The 21,756-nt window shown below is 41.2% G+C and overlaps 1 protein-coding gene across 1 annotated transcript in view; it reads left to right on the forward strand.

Annotated features, from left to right (window-relative positions):
- POLR3B (RNA polymerase III subunit B) overlaps positions 1–21,756 on the forward strand; it is a 126,238-nt gene that overhangs the window by 18,379 nt on the left and 86,103 nt on the right. Inside the window, exons 6-8 of the mRNA XM_030214044.1 lie at positions 6,514–6,614; positions 7,874–7,965; positions 21,475–21,592. Coding sequence (XP_030069904.1) covers positions 6,514–6,614; positions 7,874–7,965; positions 21,475–21,592 — 311 coding nt within the window. The remainder of the gene's footprint in view (positions 1–6,513; positions 6,615–7,873; positions 7,966–21,474; positions 21,593–21,756) is intronic.

Genomic DNA, 21,756 nt, shown 5'->3' on the forward strand with positions numbered 1-21,756 from the left:
CGTTTCAAACACGCTGCAGGGGAGAGGTTTCCTTCCAGAACACAGGAGACTCAAACTTTAAGATCAGGTCTGTTGCTTGCTGCAGCTTCAGATTATTTGGTTGTGGGACTATGTTCAGGTACTGGGTTCCATTGCAGCGACTCAATTTGGTTCCCTAAGCCAGGACTCACATGAGGCCCCTTCAGCAGTCCCTCCTATCCCACTGGTTGCCAGTGTTTCAAGATCAATGCAAAGGTCTATCGCTTCTTCAGCAGGAAAAAGGAGCTCGGATCAGAAGGAATAGGTGCTCTTCTTCAGGAGTGGCCACTGCTCGACTTGCTGTATCTTTCCTCACAGACCACTGATAGGCTGGGTCCTTCGAAACATTCAATTTTATCCAGGTCTTGTTATTCTGATTAGTGCTGGACTGGCCCAGGAGGTTTTGGTATGCGGACTTGGTACACCTACTCGTGGACAAACCGTTTTGACTTCCACCTCATTGGGACCTATACCGGAGCCTCATCCACATGGATGATCCCTCCCTATTTGATCTTACAGCTTGGCTCTTGAGAGGTCGCAACTGAGGAAGAAAGGGTATCTGGACGATGCGATTACCTTGTTACTTCAGGCATAGAAATATTCCACCTCCTCCTTGTATGTTCTCATCTGAAGACTGTTTGAGTCCTGGTGTTCCAAGAGAGCCGTTTTTGCCTTTTTGTGCCTCCTTGCCTCAGATATTGGCTTTCTTGTAGGATGGCCTTAAGAAAGGTCTTGCATATAACTCACTGAGGGCACAGGTGGCATTTATCCTGCTACAGGGGACGTCTCTCCAATACTTCTTGGAGGCTCATCCAGGTGTAGTACGTTTCCTCGAAGGTGTTACCCATCTTGAGTCTCCTGTGGGTTCTCTTTGTCCTGAGGAGAATCTTAATCTGGTACTCAAAGCTCTGCAGACTTCTCCCTTTGAACCCTTGAGGAATGCTACGGTTAAAGATCTGACCTTATTCTGGTTGCTATCGCTTGAGCCAGACGAGTTTCAAAACTCCAAGCCCTGCCATGTCAAGATCAGTTTCTGCGTTTTTCCTCCATGGGGGTATATCTGCGGACAGGTCCCTCTTTTTTGCCTAAGATCATATCGGCATTTCACATCAATCAGCCTTTGTTTCTCCCTTCTTTTAGAAAGAAGGATTATGGCAAGACATATAGTTCTCTTCATTTCCTAGATGTCCAAGTTCTTCATTATCTAGAGATCACTAATCAATTTTGTTGGTCTGATAATCTGTTTATCGTCTTCTCCAGGCACAGTCGGGATGCTGCGGCTTCCAAGGCTACTATTGCACATCGGATCAAAGAGTGCATTTCTTCAGTATGTGTTCTTTCTGGTAAGCCTACTCCAGTGTCTCTACAGGCTCATTCTACTACAGCACTCCACTCTCCACTTCTTCGGTGGAATCTGTCTTTTTCTCTGGAGGAGATTTGTCAGTCAGCTACGTGGTCCTCCTCGCATACTTTTGTAAGCACTATTGGGTCAATATCGTGCCTAAGTCAGATGCATCTTTTGGTGCGTTGGTCCTTCTGATAGCAACATCGGTTTCCCTCCTGACCTGATGACTGCTTTGCTACATCCCATCCGTTTCTGGATTCATCTTCTCTGATGACAAAGAAGGAAAAATGATGTACTATCTGATCATTTTCTTTCCTTTAGTCATAGCAGATGAATCCAGAGCCCTAACCTCCTTAAGTTCTGACCCTGTTTCTTGTTGGTTTTGTTAAGCCTTACAAGTTTTGCTGAGGTCTTGTAGGAGCCAGACTCGAACTTTGACAGAGACTGGAGAACTCACGGGTGTGTTTGGGGCGCAGCAACCCCGGCAGCCAGAACTGTGGTATTCCTGCCACCAGAGGCCTGTTTAATAACTGAATTAATGAACTGCAGAGGTTTACCCTTGCTATGGGTCCTGTGAAGTAACAGGCCCTGGAATCCTGTAAATAAATACTTGTTTTGCATTCCTACTTGTTGTCTGTCTGTGTTATTCCACTGGTCCACTCTCCATGCTTACTTGCGGTCTCATAATGCCCTATTAATCACAGTCCCTGGATAACTGTGATCTAAAAATCATTGTTTCATTGAGGAAGCTTGCAACAAAAACATCACTGCATGAGGAGCACACATCTCTTCTCAGTCACAAAAACTGAGCTGTCAGGATATTATCACTCAGATGGCGAGGATAGAAACTTCAGTATTGCATTCTGAGTGTTTCTATCTGTTCTCTTACGAAACAACAAGGTATGGAATCCCTGTGGGTTAAGTGTTTGGATAATAAAATATCCAAGAATTGGATAGATGATGAACTAGTGGTCATTGTAAATTTGATGTTAACATCACAGTTGTTCAACTGGTGGTAAAACTCTTAAAGTCGTCGTTCTGATCCTAACCAGAAAAAAAAATATCTATATAACGGGGCAGATATTCAGCCATCAGTGCTCAGTGTTATGCTGACCACTGCTGGTTTTATGCCCGGATATTCAAAACCAGCCCGTGTCCAGGCTCTGACACTGAATGAGTGGAAAAAAATGAAAAAGGATCTGCAAAAGTTAGAAGAATGGTCTAATGTTAGACAAAGAAGTGCAGAGTGATACATTTAGGGAGTAGAAATTCAAGGGAGCCGTATGTGTTAGGTAGTGAGAGGCTGATATACACAGACAGGGAGAGGGACCTTGGGGTGATAGTATCTGAAGGCGACAAAACAGTGTGACTAGGCTGTATAGAGAGAGAGGTGTAAAACAGCAGAAGAAAGGAGATGGTGAGGCCCCACTTGGAGTATTGTGTTCAGTTTTGGGGTTCATATCTTACTAAAGATGTAAGAAGATTTCAAGCTGTCCAGAGGAAGGTGACAAAAATGGTATGGGGCTTGCATCAAAAGACATATAAAAAGAGACTGGAAGATGGGGGAAACTAAGATGGCTGCTGCACCGGGTGACTGGTGAAAACGCTCTGTGAGAAGTGAGCTGAATTACTCTTCTTTTCCTTGGCGAAATGCCCCACACCAAACTTAAGGGAGTTTTGAGGATAGTACCTCCATCTACCTCAACTCCCTCTCCGGCTCAAACATCGCTGGAGCGTTTTTTTCCCCAGTGTTCCCAGGATTCGGGGAGAGGATCCCATAGTGGGGAGGTCCGGAGAAGGTGAAGCCCTACCGGGAGAGGAAGTCTCCCTGTCTCCACTATCGCTTTCACTGATTCCTCCCAGCCCGATGTCGAGAATGGCCCTGGTGGGAAACCCCGACGACCCGGAAGGCGTGTCGAAAGGAGTTTCCAGTGAGGACCCAGGTGTGCAGGCAACGACTCGGGGAGCCCCGGGGGGAGCTTGTCTCCCACGGCACAAACTGCGGAGGTGACACTGCAAACGTTAAAGGTGATGTTGGATCAGATCACCACTAGACTTCAGAAGACTTCAGGTGACGTGCTTATTTTAAATACTAAGTTTGAGGACTTAAAAAAGACTGTAGACTCTGTTAAAAGCGATATAACAACACAAGTACAATCAGTATGGAAGGAGGTTGATACTTTGAATACCTTTAAGAATGGGTCTATGAAGGACTCTATGGATATGAGACAAAAAATAAAACAAATTGAAAATTTTAACAGGCGCCTTAATCTCCGATTTTTGAATTTTCCAGTAATAGCGGGGGTAACTCTGATACCTTTAAGAAATACCTGATAGAAATTTTGAATTTTCCTCCGGAGGCTATACCCCCGCTAAACAAAATATATTATATTCCTAAAATCAGAGAAGGAGTACAAGGTCCTGAGAAAGATAACCTTAATTTCTGATATATTGGAACAGTCCTCTGACACCATAACGAACAGAGTTAAAATGATCGTATCTGTGGTATTTGAGCAAGATTACAACGCCATTCTAAGACTCTATTTTAGAAATCTGAAAGCTCAATTCTATGGTTCTAAAGTTTGGATTTATCCAGACGTTACCAAGTCTACACAACAAAAAAGGAAGCTGTTTCTTGGTTTAAAACAAAGGACAATAGATATGGGGGCTTCCTTTTTTCTTGCATATCCGTGCAAGTGTGTGGTGAGACTAGGTCAAACTAAATATACGTTCTTTTCACCGAAACAACTTAAATCGTTTGTAGAACTGAAACAAGTGAAATGAAATAGTACCTGAAGAGAACGCAGCCGTTACTTAAATTTGAAATATTTATTTGTATTTAACTTCTCTAACTCTTTTCCCCCTCTCATTAATTGGGGTCTAAGAAAGGTTAAATATTATACCTCTTTGAATATTTTCTTTAATTATTATAATTTCTTTATATTATTCCTTAAATTTATTCTATGTGAAATTTCGGAATAATAAGTTTTAATTTCTACCTGCATTTCTGTACAAGGTTATCCTTGAATGTTGTATTTAAAAGCATAAATAAAGAAAAAAAAAGACTGGAAGACCTGAGTATGCATACAGGGGTGATATGATACAGACATTTAAATACTTGAAAGATATTAATATAGAAGCACATATTTTACAGAGAAGGGAAAATGGTAAAATTAGGGGACATGAATTGAGGTTGCAAGTAATGTCAGAAAATTCTTTTTCACGGAGAGGTTGGTTAATTCCTGGAATGCGCTCCTGAGGCAGATGGTGGAGGGAATAAAATGGTGGTGGAATGCAAAAAGGCGTGGAATGAACACATCTCTAATTAGAAAATGAATGGTATGTCAAGTGGTGCTTACATGGCAGCTCTGGCTGTAAAAAAAACTAAGGCTGGTGCTGGTCTGGCTTATACGGTTTGGGAACATTGGGCACTAATGGGTTAATACAGTTCTCCTAGCCACTTAAATGCCGCATACCAGCACTTAACCAGTTAAGTGCTGACTTTGCCCCTGGAATTCTTACAAAATAACCAGTTTAGGTGTTAATCGAACATTTTCAGTGGCAGTGTTCGGTTAAGTGGTGCTGAATATGCTGGTTTAGCCCCAGACAAACAATTTAAATGTCTTTGAATAATGACTCTGTGCAACATTAGGAGGTGTGAAGATATTCCTCAAATTGGACCTTTTAAAGGCATACTACCAATAGGGCCATTGCAGACTTCATCATAGTACCTTTAATTTGAAGATGCTACTTACCACTGACTAAAAAATCATTTTTTTTGCAAAGTAAATTTATGCTAAATAGGGGAAAAGGTTTCTTTTTGTATTCCAAGTGCCTTATCAATAACTCTAACTGTACTGTCCTACGATTTTTTTGGTATATTCAATTCTGCTACATCTAATATACCAAAAATGACCCCAGTATGTGATGGTGATGTGATATCACTACAAGAGTCTAAAATTTCAGTACATCCATAGAAAGTAAACGAATGGAAAAGAAAAAGTATTATTATGCCTTTGTATTGCTCCATGGTGCGACTACATGTCGAATTCTGTACGCAATTCTGGTCACCAGAAAAGGTACAGAGAAGGATGACAAAAATGATAAAGGGGATTGGACAGCTTCCCAATGAGGAAAGGCTAAAGCAGCTAGGACTTTTCAGCTTGGAGAAGAAATAACTGAGGGGAGATATGATAGAGGTTTATAAAATACTGAGTGGAGTGGAACGGGTAGAAGTGAATCACTTGTTTACGCTTTCCAAAAATGCAAGGATTAGGGGGTCATGGAATGAAGCTAAAAAGTAGTACATTTAAAATGAATTGGAGAAAATCTTTCTTCATTCGATGTGTAATTAAACTCTAGAATTTGTTGCCAGAGAATGTAGTAAAGACGGTTAGCTTAGTGGGCTTTTAAAAAAGGTTTGGACAGCTTCCTAAAGGAAAGGTCTACCATAGACCATTATTAAAATGGACTTGCGGAAAATCCACTGCTTAGATAAGCAGCATAAAATATATTGTACTTTTTTAAGGTCTTGCCAGGTATTTGTGACCTAACTTGGCCACTGTTGGAAACAGGATGCTGGGCTTGATGGATCTTTGGTCTGTCCCAGTATGGCAATACTTGTGTACTTATGAAAATGTGCAACCTCTAGCAGTGGACTCAGGTTTGTAAAACTTGTGGATTTTGAAAAATACTTAGAAATGTAACTGTTTAATAAACTTATATATTGCCACTCTGACTTCATGTTTAATCGCTTGTGCATAAGACATGCCTTTTTGCAACAAAGAAAATTCTTCTTTAGTTAATATGAAGGCAAATTTAAAGTCATTACTAGTACTGTCAATTCCTGGAGCGGTTCTGACCCCTTCTGGTCTGGTATATTGTGGGTTGACCCCAGGAGGTCCTGCCCTTCTAGCAAACAAATAACACCTTGTACTGAAAGACGACGGAGAATTACTTCTTTCTTCCTCAGAAGAATCTGAGCCTTCTTGAGCATAGCCATATCAAATAACTCTCACAATGTGCATGTCTGAGTCAGACTAAGGTCCCCTGATCACACTCGAAGGACTAGGTGCTTAGTTGTTTTTGTTTACTGAATGCAGAATTCAAATATCCCTTTCTGTACCTCATTTTGATTTTTTTTGTTTTAGTGTCGACTGAGAGATATGACTTACTCTGCTCCTATTACAGTGGATATAGAGTACACCCGAGGTAGCCAGAGGATTATTCGCAATGCTCTACCCATTGGCAGGTAGTATGTTTAAAGTTTTTGTTTTCTATACTGTCTCTCTGGTATATAAAGTTGCACAAGGTGGTGGACAAGAGGGATTTGTGGATAGTGAGTTTAATAGGAGCTGCTTCAGTTTATCCATTTCTTGCATGATTGTAATAAATGCAACATAACTCGCCTACTGTCAGCAGGATGCTGTAACTCTAGTAATCCATGGATGCTTTGGAAGCAAGGGGAAGTCTCCTAAGAAACCATAGTGTAGAATACCTCAGGCCACATGTTGTGAAAGACGCAGTCCATCTTATTTTATTATAAGGCCTTTGCTGAGCTACTGTCTCAATTGTTGACATACTCATAGCTGTTTTCATTAATGTACTTTAACTTAAATGTCAAGATATTCAGTTTTTCTACCGATGCTGCTTCCATTGTTTGTGAATGTTAATAAAATGTTCAGCCTTTCTGTAGACTTGGCTGCAAGATAAAATTATTCTTTATGGATTTTTTTTACAAAGCTGTGCTAGCAATTCTTGCTCGGCAGATGAGATGAAGTCACTAACACTGCTTTGTACAATAATACCATAGTGCCTGGATGCAAAATTACCCTTCAGATGGACAGTCTTTCATTACATATAGAGCTGAGGTCTTTACATATATTGTCTGGCATACCTGTTCTAATATTTGAATATTAATTTTGAGTATGAGTACTTCAAAATCTGGTATATGGGGCTCAACTGTGTTGCAAAATGCTTTGTACAGTGTAAGGACAATATGCTTGGTTTTTTTGTGTGTGTGTGTGGGGGGGGGTTCTTTCTACTGTGTTTAATGCATAGCGATCAGTTGACTAGCCTAATGGTGAGATCAGTAAGTTGAAAGCTAGGGAAACCAGATTTCAAATCCTGTTTCTCCCACTGATGCTGCTTGTGTCCTGGGGCAAGTGATTTCACCCTCCATTACTTCAGGCACAAACTTAGGAGCACTAACAGATTTAGCGCATGCTAATGATTAGTGTATGCTAAATAAGGCATCCATTATATTCCTATGGGCACCTTATTTAGTGCCTTAGTAAAAAGACCCTCAGATTATTGACCATCTAGAGCAGGGAAATACCCATTATACTTTGCTTATCTTGAGCTCAGGTGTGGAATCTGTGCAAGTCTGGCAACTCTCCTGCTTTTGGAATATTTGATGTTAAGTATTCTGTGGTCCTGTGACAAGAGCTCCTGCTGTATTCTGCCAAGTATTGTTTGTCTGAGTGTTTTGTCTTTTTCTGTTTTTTTCAGAATGCCCATCATGCTGCGTAGCTCTAACTGTGTGCTCACTGGCAAAACTCCAGCAGAGTTTGCAAAGCTGAATGAATGCCCTTTAGATCCTGGTATGTATTTACAATACCAATCTACAATACTTCTTAAGAAGTTTCCACCTAAGATGTTAACTTCAAATGGTGGCATCTTATAGATCTATTTATGGATTCTCAGAAATAGTAGTTTTCTAGTGATAGCAAACCCTGTTAGAAGAGTTTCAGGTCAGGATCCGAGATCCGTTACATCTGGGCTTTAGATTGTAATCATTTACTGTATTTTTATGCAAATAATGCACATACTTATATAATGTGTGGAAGTTACATATTTATGTAGGAAATACATGGATATAAAGCACACACGTGTATACCATGCATACGTATGTACAAGCACAGGTAGAGCCACAGAGAGAGGAAAAAACCACAAATTTTCTTTCTATTTTGATTTTCACTGCTGTTTCCAAGGTAACTCGCTTCCACGGAGGGGAGGAGAGAGAGATAGAGAACAGTACATAAAGAAAAAAAGTGTTCATTCTGCTGGAGCACATTGCAGTTATTTCAGGAGGCGTCACTTGCAAAATACAGCCATTGGATATAGCCACAAACCACCTATTTAACATGTTTGTATGGTTAGAATGGATGCAGACAGGAACGTATACGTTTATGTCAGCTGGTTGCTTGAGACGAGCTGCAGTATTCAAATGGATGGGCAGAGAAAGGAACTAAATAAAGCTGGGAACAATTCTCAATCAATTTAAGAGAGCTGGAATATTATTAATTATTTATATACCACTGGTACCACAAGGTTCTAAGCAGTTTACAGTCAACAGAAACAAAAACCAAGATAATCAGTTGGGAATTACACTAATGTACAAAAAGTATAGAAAATACCTTGGAATACAAAATAAAAACATCCTACAATGGGACTAAAATTCTATTAACATTGAAGATATCTTTTAAATTCAAGTGTCTTTACATTTTTCCTAAAGGATAGCTAAGAAATTCAGTGTTCAAAACATGGAACAATTTCCTTCCAAATTTTTGGTGCTTGAAAAGGTAAGAGATTTTCATTGTTTTATTTTTTAAATTGAAGGAAAGGATAAAGGGGCATTATACAATGTCCTATTCATATTGGAAAATTGAAAATACACAAATAGATATCCTGGACAGTCGCTATTTAAAACTCTATATAAAGTACAAGCAAATTTTAATATTCTTGCCTGAATAGGCAGCCAGTGGAGCTTGTCATTATATTGAGAGATCCTTTCAAATGTACTTAAAGAAAAAATTAAGCAGACTGCAGTATTTTGTGTAGTCTGCAATTTTTGTAGAGCTTGTTTAAATAAACCTATAAAACTAAGATTGCAATAATTCAATTTTGAGAGCAATAGTGATTGCACTAACAACCTGAAATTGCTCTAATTCAAAATACTTCCTGATTCGCCTTAAGTTTCTCATGTTCAAAAGACAATGTTTGATCTATATATAGCCTCAGAATTTTAATTATTGGAGACAAAACATATTGTTTTCATCATTTTAAAAATGATCATCCAGTGGGTCAGATTTATTGTCAAATAAAAGAAACTTGGGTTTGTCTGTGTTCAATTTTAATTTTGTCATCCAGGACCCTATCACAGTAGTGCATTTTTGAATGGTATCAGTCACTTCACTGGCTTCCGATCAGTTACCGCATACAATTCAAGCTTCTCCTCCTTACCTACAAATGCACCCGGTCTGCGGCTCCTCACTACCTCTCTACCCTCATCTCCCCCTATGTTCCCGCCCGTAACCTCCGCTCACAGGACAAATCCCTCCTTTCAGTACCCTTCTCCACCACTGCCAACTCCAGGCTCCGCTCATTCTGCCTTGCCTCACCCTATGCCTGGAACAATCTTCCTCAACCCCTACGCCAAGCCCCCTCCCTACCCACCTTCAAATCTCTGCTTAAAACTCACCTCTTCAATGCTGCTTTCGGCACCTAACCTTTCAAGAAATATAGTATGCCCTATCAGATCGACTCTACACTTGTCTTTTAGATTGTACACTTGTCTTTTAGATTGTAAGCTCCTTGAGCAGGGACTGTCCTTCCATGTTAAAATTGTACAGCGCTGCGTAACCCTAGTAGTGCTTTAGAAATGTTAAGTAGTAGTAGTTATTTGCATCAAACTTGAAAAAATTGGAATCATAACTGTAATGTCATCTACATAACTGTAAGTGTAGAATCCTCCTTTCTCAAACTCAAAGTCTAGTGCATGCAAGAAGACATTAAATAAAGTAGCGGATAAGGGAGAGCCCTGAGGGACTCCACAAGGGTTCTGCAAACTATCAAAGAATTCCTTTCTGTTTAATTCTTATCAGTTTGAAGAAGACAGCAGCACCAATGACAGTGCTGACAGGATCAACAAAGAAGAGTCTCTGCAGACAGCACTTCAGTATTTTAATGATAATGAAACTAACTGAAGGTTTTGAGGAGCTCAATGGTGAAGAGAATAATTAAGGATGTTGTTTAGGTCTTTATAACTGACCAATAATAATCTGTGTTAGATAAATACAGCTAACTAGAATTAGGCGTAACATAGACTAAAGGTTGGTTATATTATAAATAAAGTTTTTCTCAATTTTATCATTTATAGCTAGGCCTAGGCATCATTGTTGTGGTTTAAGTTGTCATATTGTCTGATGTGTTCATCTGTTTCTTTTAGTTCAGGCCCAGGACAGAAATAAAATTGTCATAGTTGTTAACACAACTGCTTCCCCAGTTTTTTGAGTGATGCATGCAACTAGTAAAAATAAACTGGTATACCACACTCGCACATATGGGACTAGATTCTATATATCACACCTAAAAATTTGGCACTGAGATGAAATTCACCTAAGCGCATTCTATAAAGTATGTCTCAATTTAAATGCAGACGCCTAAATTAGACACAGACCCAGGTGTATTCTATAACAGAGTGGAGGAGTGGCCTAGTGGTTAGAGTGGTGGACTTTGGTCCTGGGGAACTGGGTTCGATTCCCACTGCAGGCACAGGCACTGAACCCTCCATTGCCCCAGGTACAAATAAGTACCTGTATATAATATGTAAGCCGCATTGAGCCTGCCATGAGTGGGAAAGCGCGGGGTACAAATGTAGTTAAAAAAAACATGCATAGATTTTAAGAATGGCCATTCCACTTCCATGGCCATGATGCCCCTTTTGAACTATTCAACTTAGAATTTGTGCCGCACGTTATAGAATACGCCTAGACAGCTGTGCGCATAAATTCTAATGTCAGGGTCAACAATTGTTAATTGGCAATTAGCACTAATTTGCTTGTTAACAAATTAGGTTATGTGCATTGTTTCAGACTATGCTTCGATTTCCACGTGGAAATCTTGGGCACGATTATATAGAATATGGGGAATGGTGCTCGGGGTGAAAACATTTGTAAAAACGCGTCAGCAAACAAGTTGTAGGTACTGAGCTAATATTGTTTGTTTGTGACTAGTTTTGCAGAGTATCAGAGCTTTACCTTTGATGGCTAGACACAAATATATTATTTTGTCCTACATAAGTTGCCAGATTTTAGTAGAGGACTAATATGGCACATGAGTTGGAGTCCTTGCATAACTCTAGCAGAAAATCGTCTCTTAGGATTTTTTTGTCTAATTTCTTGGACAGATAAAAATAATCAAGTTGGATATAAGGGTGTACATCTTGTTGGGCAGACTGGATGGACCGTGCAGGTCTTTTTCTGCCGTTATCTACTATGTTACTATGTTATTGTGGAATTTGATAACTGTCAGAAAGGGAGTCAAAAGAAAGAAGGATGACATCCTCATGCATTTGTCTCCAACATCCCAAGCCTAAAGCAGTCCACCTTCTAAAGAGTCTAGAAGACATACTAGGGTTAAACAATGTATTGACTACAATAGGTGTAAAACAGGGCAGCTGAAAATGTAGTTCATATCCCAACTTCTTCTAGTAAAGAAAAGTGTACTCTATAGTGGAGCAGAGCTCAGCAGGCAACTTTCTCTCTGGCATCACAGCAGCCACATGAAATGATCCAAGGGTACTTCTCCCACTAGATATTGCTCAAACCTAAAATGTATACAATTGATGTTGAAACCATTCTGTAGAAGCTTTAGCCTGAGAAGCCTGACGAGAGAATATCAAATTGGGGACCCCCATACCACCCTTCTTCCTTTCTCTATAAAGCAGGGAACGTGGGAAATTAGGCTTTTTATTGTTTCATACAAACTTGATTAAGCTATTCTGCAGTCCTGCTAAGAAGCCTCTGAGACGGGTAGCTGAATGGGAAGGACTTGACCCAAGTAATATATTCATCTTCAGGGTATCTATCCTGCTAAACCAGGACAATATTTGTCTCAGCGGTCCAAGTCCCCTTTGATATCACAAATTAATGGTGGATAATTAGCCTTAATTAGATCATACCTAAGTGTCCTCTCCACCCAGGTGAAAGAAAACAATCAAGTCAAATTGTGGAATAATCTGGGAAATAAGGCCAGTGCCTCAGTCTTGGTCACGTTTACTTTGAATCCTGAGTCTTTAGCATATAACTCCATTTCTTTTACTAGATTGAGTAGGAACATTAGTGGACAAGTGAGAGAGAGAGAGAGAAACACATCATCTGCAAACAAAGAAAATTTAAACTTTTTCCCCCACACAGGCCCCAGTGATATCTTGATTTAGCATGTTTAATAGCAGCAAAAGGAAGGGGGTTGAGAGAGGGCAGCTTTGCCTCGTTCCTCTTCCCAACTCCAACACCTTGGAGATACTTACTTATACACACCCAGGCTGTAGAGGCAGCATGGGTAGCTCAACCAAAATTGAGCTCCCAACTGAAGAACGCCAGGCCTCATCAATAAGAATTGTTTCCTTCTTTTCTGTGTGGTTTGTGCTACATAAGGCAAGACGTTATTTATTTTGTCTATACATTTTTTTTAATTCCTCCTAATGAAGAGTTTTAAGATCCAGTCCTATCAAACTCCAATACAAATTTGCAGTTTGCAAAATAGTGTCACCACAGGTTTCTAATATGGATATATTTGATGGACTTAACATAGTGACATAGTAGATGACAGCAGAAAAAGACCTGCACGGTCCATCCAGTCTGCCCAACAAGATAACTCATATGTGCTACTTTTTGTGTATACCTTACCTTGATTTGTTTCTGTCTTTTTCAGGGCACAGACCGTATAAGTTTGCCCAGCACTAGCCCCGCCTTCCAACCACCAGCCCCTTGATTTGAATCTGTCTTTTTCAGGGCACAGACCGTATAAGTCCGCCCAATACTATCCCCGCCTCCCACCACCGGCTCTGCCACCTTAAACTCGGCTAAGCTCCCAAGGATACATTCCTTCTGAACAGGATTCTTTTATGTTTATCCCACACATGTTTGAATTCCGTTACTGTTTTCATCTCCACCACCTCCCGCGGGAGGGCATTCCAAGCATCCACCACTCTCTCAGTTAAAAAATACTTCCTGACATTTTTCTTGAGTCTGCCCCCCTTCAATTTCATTTTATGTCCTCTAGTTCTACCGCCTTCCCATCTCCAGAAAAGGTTCGTTTGCGGATTAATACCTAACGAGTCTAGAGAAACATTGGGAACAACCTCGCCATCCTCTTGAACTTTTTTAAATGGAGACAAATAATAAATCTATGTCATGGGCGGACAAGCTGTTTCTGGAACTTTTTTTAACACCTCAAAAATATTATTTCTTTAACATATTCACCAGTTGATATAAGGAAGATTTTGGAAAATGTGTAAGTATGAGTGTATTTTTTGTTTTATTCCTCTGCCTTCCTATAAAGGTTTAAAGAATCTTGCATAAATATCTGTTGTTTTTCCATAACACTTCGGTAATCTTTTCCAAGTTGTGAACTTTTATCTGGTTGACCCAAATCTTTTTCTAGGTGATCAGTTTTAGCAGATATGTTTATAAGTTGATATAACATTGCATTTTGTCCAGATAGAGACTTCTCCTTATTAATAATCGCTTCCAATATAGATTCTAAAGAAACAGATTTTGGCTTCTTTAAAGAAGTTTGGAAATTTTGAGGATTTATCTAGGATGAGTTTGGAAGACAGAGGAAATTAGTTGACAATGATTCTTGATGGAAATTATCCACTGCTTCTTTGTCCATCTCTCCTATACTTATCTGAAACAGCCGAAGCCTTTATCTTTATATCTCTTGGCATTACAAGGGTTACAACTCCAGCCCCTGCCCAAGGTTCACAAACAGTCATCTTGAGTTGGGCTCTACTTGGGAAAGATTCTGTGCTTGGGAGCAAACCAAGCTGGAGTGGTTGTATCCACTGCTCCCAGATCAATGATATATCACAGATAAGGGATGAGCTTGGCAAATTTTCCTCAGGCTGTCACTTAGCTGGTTTTCCTGGAGCTTCTCGACCTGGGGTCCCATAAGAATATCAATTATGGTGGATATGTAGGAAGTATCAATTCAATTATCTAAAAATGAAGAAAAGACCTACATAAGTACATAAGTAGTGCCATACTGGGAAAGACCAAAGGTCCATCTAGCCCAGCATCCTGTCACCGACAGTGGCCAATCCAGGTCAAGGGCACCTGGCACGCTCCCCAAACGTAAAAACATTCCAGACAAGTTGTACCTAAAAATGAGGAATTTTTCCAGTCCATTTAATAGCGGTCTATGGACTTGTCCTTTAGGAATCTATCTAACCCCTTTTTAAACTCCGTCAAGCTAACCGCCCGTACCACGTTCTCCGGCAATGAATTCCAGAGTCTAATTACACGTTGGGTGAAGAAAAATTTTCTCCGATTCGTTTTAAATTTACCACACTGTAGCTTCAACTCATGCCCTCTAGTCCTAGTATTTTTGGATAGCGTGAACAGTCGCTTCACATCCACCCGATCCATTCCACTCATTATTTTATACACTTCTATCATATCTCCCCTCAGCCGTCTCTTCTCCAAGCTGAAAAGCCCTAGCCTTCTCAGCCTCTCTTCATAGGAAAGTCGTCCCATCCCCACTATCATTTTCGTCGCCCTTCGCTGTACCTTTTCCAATTCTACTATATCTTTTTTGAGATACGGAGACCAGTACTGAACACAATACTCCAGGTGCGGTCGCACCATGGAGCGATACAACGGCATTATAACATCCGCACACCTGGACTCCATACCCTTCTTAATAACACCCAACATTCTATTCGCTTTCCTAGCCGCAGCAGCACACTGAGCAGAAGGTTTCAGCGTATCATCGACGACGACACCCAGATCCCTTTCTTGATCCGTAACTCCTAACGCGGAACCTTGCAAGACGTAGCTATAATTCGGGTTCCTCTTACCCACATGCATCACTTTGCACTTGTCAACATTGAACTTCATCTGCCACTTGCACGCCCATTCTCCCAGTCTCGCAAGGTCCTCCTGTAATCGTTCACATTCCTCCTGCGACTTGACGACCCTGAATAATTTTGTGTCATCGGCGAATTTAATTACCTCACTAGTTATTCCCATCTCTAGGTCATTTATAAATACATTAAAAAGCAACGGACCCAGCACAGACCCCTGCGGGACCCCACTAACTACCCTCCTCCACTGAGAATACTGGCCACGCAATCCTACTCTCTGCTTCCTATCTTTCAACCAGTTCTTAATCCATAATAATACCCTACCTCCGATTCCATGACTCTGCAATTTCTTCAGGAGTCTTTCGTGCGGCACTTTGTCAAACGCCTTCTGAAAATCCAGATATACAATATCAACCGGCTCCCCATTGTCCACATGTTTGCTTACCCCCTCAAAAAAATGCATTAGATTGGTGAGGCAAGACTTCCCTTCACTAAATCCGTGCTGACTTTGTCTCATCAGTCCATGTTTTTGTATATGCTCTGCAATTTTATTCTTAATAATAGCCTCCACCATCTTGCCCGGCACCGACGTCAGACTCACCGGTCTATAATTTCCCGGATCTCCTCTGGAACCCTTCTTAAAAATCGGAGTAACATTGGCTACCCTCCAGTCTTCCGGTATTACACTCGATTTTAGGGACAGATTGCATATTTCTAACAGTAGCTCCGCAAGTTCATTTTTTAGTTCTATTAATACTCTGGGATGAATACCATCAGGTCCCGGTGATTTACTACTCTTCAGCTTGCTGAACTGACCCATTACATCCTCCAAGGTTACAGAGAATTTGTTTAGTTTCTCCGATTCCCCCGCTTCAAATATTCTTTCCGGCACCGGTGTCCCCCCCAAATCCTCCTCGGTGAAGACCGAAGCAAAGAATTCGTTTAATTTCTCCGCTACGGCTTTGTCCTCCTTGATCGCCCCTTTAACACCATTTTCGTCCAGCGGCCCAACCGACTCTTTGGCCGGTTTCCTGCTTTTAATGTATCTAAAAAGTTTTTACTATGTATTTTTGCTTCCAACGCTAATTTCTTCTCAAAGTCCTTTTTTGCCCTCCTTATCTCCGCTTTGCATTTGGCTTGGCATTCCTTATGATCTATCCTGTTACTTTCAGTTGGTTCTCTTCTCCACTTTCTGAAGGATTGTTTTTTGGCTCTAATGATTTCCTTTATCTTACTGTTTAGCCACGCCGGCTGACGTTTAGTCTTTTTTCCCTTTTTTCTAATACGTGGAATATATTTGTCCTGAACCTCCAGGATGGCGTTTTTAAACAGCATCCACGCCTGATGCAAGTTTTTTACTCTGCGAGCTGCTCCTTTCAGTCTTTTTTTCACCATTTTTCTCATTTTGTCGTAATCACCTTTTCTATAGTTAAACGCTAGCGTACTTGATTTCCTAGTTTCACTTCCTTCAATGCCAATATCAAAACCGATCATATTATGATCACTGTTATCAAGCGGCCCTCGTATCGTTACCCCCTGCACTAGATCATGAGCACCACTAAGGACTAAGTCTAGTATTTTTCCTTCTCTTGTCGGCTCCTGAACTAGCTGTTCCATGAAGCTGTCCTTGATTTCATCAAGAAATCTTATGTCCCTTGCGTGTACAGATGTTACATTACCCCAGTCTATATGCGGGTAATTGAAATCCCCCATTATTATTGTGTTGCCCAGTTTGTTTGCGTCCCTGATTTCCTTTAACATTTCCGCATCCGTCTGTTCGTCCTGGCCAGGCGGACGGTAGTACACTCCTATCACTATCCTTTTCCCCTTTGCACATGGAATTTCAATCCACAGTGATTCCAAGGAGTGTTTTGCTTCCTGCAGAATTTTCAATCTATTTGATTCAAGGCTCTCATTAATATACAATGCTACCCCTCCACCAATCCGATTCACCCTATCACTACGATATAATTTGTACCCCGGTATGACAGTGTCCCACTGGTTATCCTCCTTCCACCAGGTCTCAGAGATGCCTATTATATCTAATTTTTCATTTAGTGCAATATATTCTAACTCCCCCATCTTATTTCTTAGGCTCCTGGCATTCGCATATAGACATTTCAAACTATGTTTGTTGTTCCTAAGTACATCATGCTTAGTACTTGACAGTATTAATTGGCAATCTTTTGTCTGATTTTTATTGTTATTTAAAGATACCCGATCTACTACAATCTCTTTTGCAACCTCACTATCAGGATACTCTATCTTCCCTGTTATGGTGATATCTTTGAAAGATACCTTATCCCGAACCATGCTCTTTTGAGCGACTGTCGGCCTTCCCCCCATTTCTAGTTTAAAAGCTGCTCTATCTCCTTCTTAAACGCCGATGCCAGCAGCCTGGTCCCACTCTGGTTAAGATGGAGCCCATCCTTTCGGAATAGGCTCCCCCTTCCCCAGAATGTTGCCCAGTTCCTAACAAATCTAAAGCCCTCCTCCCTGCACCATCGTCTCATCCACGCATTGAGACTCTGGAGCTCTGCCTGTCTCTTGGGCCCTGCGCGTGGCACAGGTAGCATTTCAGAAAATGCTACCCTGGAGGATCTGGATTTCAGCTTTCTACCTAAGAGCCTAAATTTTGCTTCCAGAACCTCTCTCCCACATTTTCCTATGTCATTGGTACCCACATGTACCAAGACAGCGGACTCCTCCCCAGCACTATCAACAATATTGATGCTCAACACCACATATCAATGTGATTGGTCAAAAAAGTCATCATATGTCTGAAAAACCTTAATCGTTTTGTGGTTGGAAAAACTTTAATCATTAATCTTTAATTCAAATCAAAAACTTCTACCATCCGCCAAGTAAAGATCGGTAGAATTGGTACTTAGCTTCAAGCTGCATAGCAAAATAAACTTCACTGTTCTTGGAAATTCAATTGTTTCCACAGGTGTCATCCATGCTGTATTTAAATATTTGCTTTTTCTAGGCAAAGGTCCCTACGGGGACCTGTTTCGCAAAGGCTTCTTCTGGAGACCCTGCCAATCCTATGGACAACTGCTGCTGTGCTGTGCAAATAGTCTGATATCTGTATTTCCTACATATCCACCATAATTGATATTTACAAGTATTTTGTGCTTTTTTTTTTGATACATGGTGTGTTGTTTCTTCTTTTTTTGGTTGTCCCATATGCCATACTGGGTTAGACCAATGGTCCATCTAGGCCAGTATCCCATGGAGGATATGGCAACTGTTCAAGCGGAGGAGTCTCTTGCTTGAACTGCAGGGTAAGTCTGGCATTTTCTTTTTGCTTTTTCCCTCCATAAGCTTAAAGGAATAAGAGGAAGCTGAAGCTGTAGTTCTCACACAGGTGCCATCTAGTAAATGTGGATGGCCGAGGATAAAAAGTTTATTGTGTGGGCAAGCCAGAAAAGAAGGGTTCAGGCTACTATCTAGGATGGTGATGTCACTTCCTCCCCTGGTAGGAACAAATTTTTCATAGAGGAATACATTATGGTAAAACAAATGTAGGATAAATGTTCAGATTACTGGGAATGACATGAAAGTTAAGTAGAATCTTAGAGAATGACATTTTATTTGTTACATTTGTATCACACATTTTCCCACCTATTTGCAGGCTCAATGTGGCTTACATAGTACCGTAAGGCATTCGCCATTTACGGTAGAGAAAACAAATACTGTCATGACTCTTGTAGCTTGGTAATTAGAAGCCCCAATATCATGGAGCATAACCCTGGCACAGCAATCACCTGAAGTCTCTATTATTTTATGGAGTCTCTTTTATTGAATAAATCACAGATAATTTACTCACAGATAGATGTTCAGGATACAGAGACTTCTTAATCTGGAGGCTGTGGGAGGTGGAGATCTGAAGAGAGGTAGTTGTATTGCAGGGGGAAGGGAAGGTAGTTGAACAGGTAGAAATAGTCCAAAGCTGGGTGACTGGAATGTGCGATATCTCATTTGGAAGAAGATATTCACAGCTCAGAGAGGTTCTGGCGGGTCTAAGAGGATTTGTTTAATAAATCCTTGGAGACGGGAGAGGTTCCGAGGGATTGGAGATCGGCGGATGTGGTCCCTCTTCACAAAAGTGGTGATAGGGAAGAAGCTGGAAACTACAGGCCGGTAAGCCTCACTTCGGTTATTGGAAAAGTAATGGAAGCGATGCTGAAGGAAAGGATAGTGAATTTCCTGGAAGCCAATAAGTTGCAAGATCCGAGACAACATGGATTTACCAAAGGGAAATCGTGCCAAACGAACCTCATTGAGTTCTTTGATTGGGTGACAGGAGAATTGAATCAGGGACGAGCTATGGACGTAATCTACTTAGATTTCAGCAAAGCTTTTGACACGGTTCCCCACAGGAGGCTCTTAAATAAACTGGATGGGCTGAAGATAGGACCCGAAGTGGTGAACTGGATTAGGAACTGGTTGACGGACAGACGCCAGAGGGTGGTGGTGAATGGAATTCGCTCGGAGGAGCGAAAGGTAAGTAGTGGAGTGCCTCAAGGATCAGTGCTGGGGCCGATTCTGTTCAATATATTTGTGAGTGACATTGCCGAAGGGTTAGAAGGTAAAGTTTGCCTATTTGCGGATGATACTAAGATCTGTAACAGAGTGGACACCCCGGAGGGAGTGGAAAACATGAAAAAGGACCTACAGAAGCTAGAAGAATGGTCTAAGGTTTAGCAATTAAAATTCAATGCGAAGAAATGCAAAGTGATGCACTTAGGAAGTAGATATCCACGGGAGACGTATGTGTTAGGCGAGGAGAGTCTGATAGGTACGGGCGGAGAGAGGGATCTTGGGGTGATAGTATCTGAGGATTTGAAGGCGACGAAACAGTGTGACAAGGCGGTGGCCGTACCTAGAAGGTTGTTAGGCTGTATAAAGAGAGGTGTGACCAGCAGAAGAAAGGGGGTGTTGATGCCCCTGTATAAGTCGTTGGTGAGGCCCCACCTGGAGTATTGTGTTCAGTTTTGGAAGCCGTATCTTGTTAAGGATGTAAAAAGAATTGAAGCGGTGCAAAGAAAAGCTACGAGAATGGTATGGGATTTGCGTTACAAGACGTATGAGGAGAGACTTGCCGAACTAAACATGTATACTCTGGAGGAAAGGAGAAACAGGGGTGATATGATACAGACGTTCAAATATTTGAAAGGTATTAATCCGCAAACAAACCTTTTCCGGAGATGGGAAGGTGGTAGACGAGAGGACATGAAATGAGATTGAAGGGGGCAGACTCAAGAAAAATGTCAGGAAGTATTTTTTCACGGAGAGAGTATTGGATGCTTGGAATGCCCTCCCGCGGAAGGTGGTGGAAATGAAAACGGTAACGGAATTCAAACATACGTGGGATAAGCATAAAGGAATCCTGTGCCGAAGGAATGGATCCTCAGGAGCTTAGTCAAGATCGGGAGGCGGGGCTGGTGGTTGGGAGGCGGGTATAGGGCTGGGCAGACTTATACGGTCTGTGCCAGAGCCGGTGGTGGGAAGCGGGACTGGTGGTTGGGAGGCGGGGATAGTGCTGGACAGACTTGTACGGTCTGTGCCAGAGCCAGTGGTTGGGAGGCAGGGCTGGTGGTGGGGAGGTGAGGATAGTGCTGGGCAGACTTATACGGTCTGTGCCCTGAAGAGCACAGGTACAAATCAAAGTAGGGTATACACAAAAAGCAGCAAATATGAGTTATCTTGTTGGGCAGACTGGATGGACCGTGCAGGTCTTTTTCTGCCGTCATTTACTATGTTACTATGAGATGTTATGGTCGGATAAGGTTCATGTGTTATATTTATTTATTTGTTTGTTTATTTATTACATTTGTACCCCGTGCTTTCCCGCTCATCGCAGGCTCAATTTGGCTTACGTGGTAACAAGAGAATACAGTCTGTAGTATCAGAATCAGTAAAGGAGGTATGTGATAGGACAAATGAACAAGAAATAAAAGGGATAGAAGAGGTATGAGAGAGAGGATAGGGATAGGTAAGGAGGTGGAGCGATAGACACATTGGGGAATCAAGTAGAGAGGAAGAGTTATGTAGTGTCTTTTACATTGGATAAGAATATAACACTCATTTAATCTGCTCGTTCTTGATAAAATATACAGGGTCTGCCTGATCTTGAACATCCTTCTGACTAAAGATCCTCTGTTTATGCCATGGTTTTGTGAATTCTGTCACTGTTTTGACCACCTTATTCTTTTTCTCCTTTCTTTGCACACAGGTGGCTACTTCATTGTTAAAGGTGTTGAGAAAGTCATTTTGATTCAAGAGCAGTTATCCAAAAACCGCATCATCGTTGAAGCTGACAGGAAAGGTGCTGTAGGAGCTTCTGTCACAAGGTGTGCAGAGCAGCAAGATATGGATATTCTTCACAAATCTAAGAACTCTTTACAAGAGGTCTCATTTTTGGGGGTTGATTTGTAATAGGGACGTGTATAGTCAGTATTTGTCTAGAACCAGGCATCTTTCATTTCACGTTTTAACTATGATGACTATCATTTGT

The sequence above is a fragment of the Microcaecilia unicolor genome, chromosome 9 (assembly GCF_901765095.1).
Source record: "Microcaecilia unicolor chromosome 9, aMicUni1.1, whole genome shotgun sequence".
Classification (NCBI taxonomy): domain Eukaryota; kingdom Metazoa; phylum Chordata; class Amphibia; order Gymnophiona; family Siphonopidae; genus Microcaecilia; species Microcaecilia unicolor.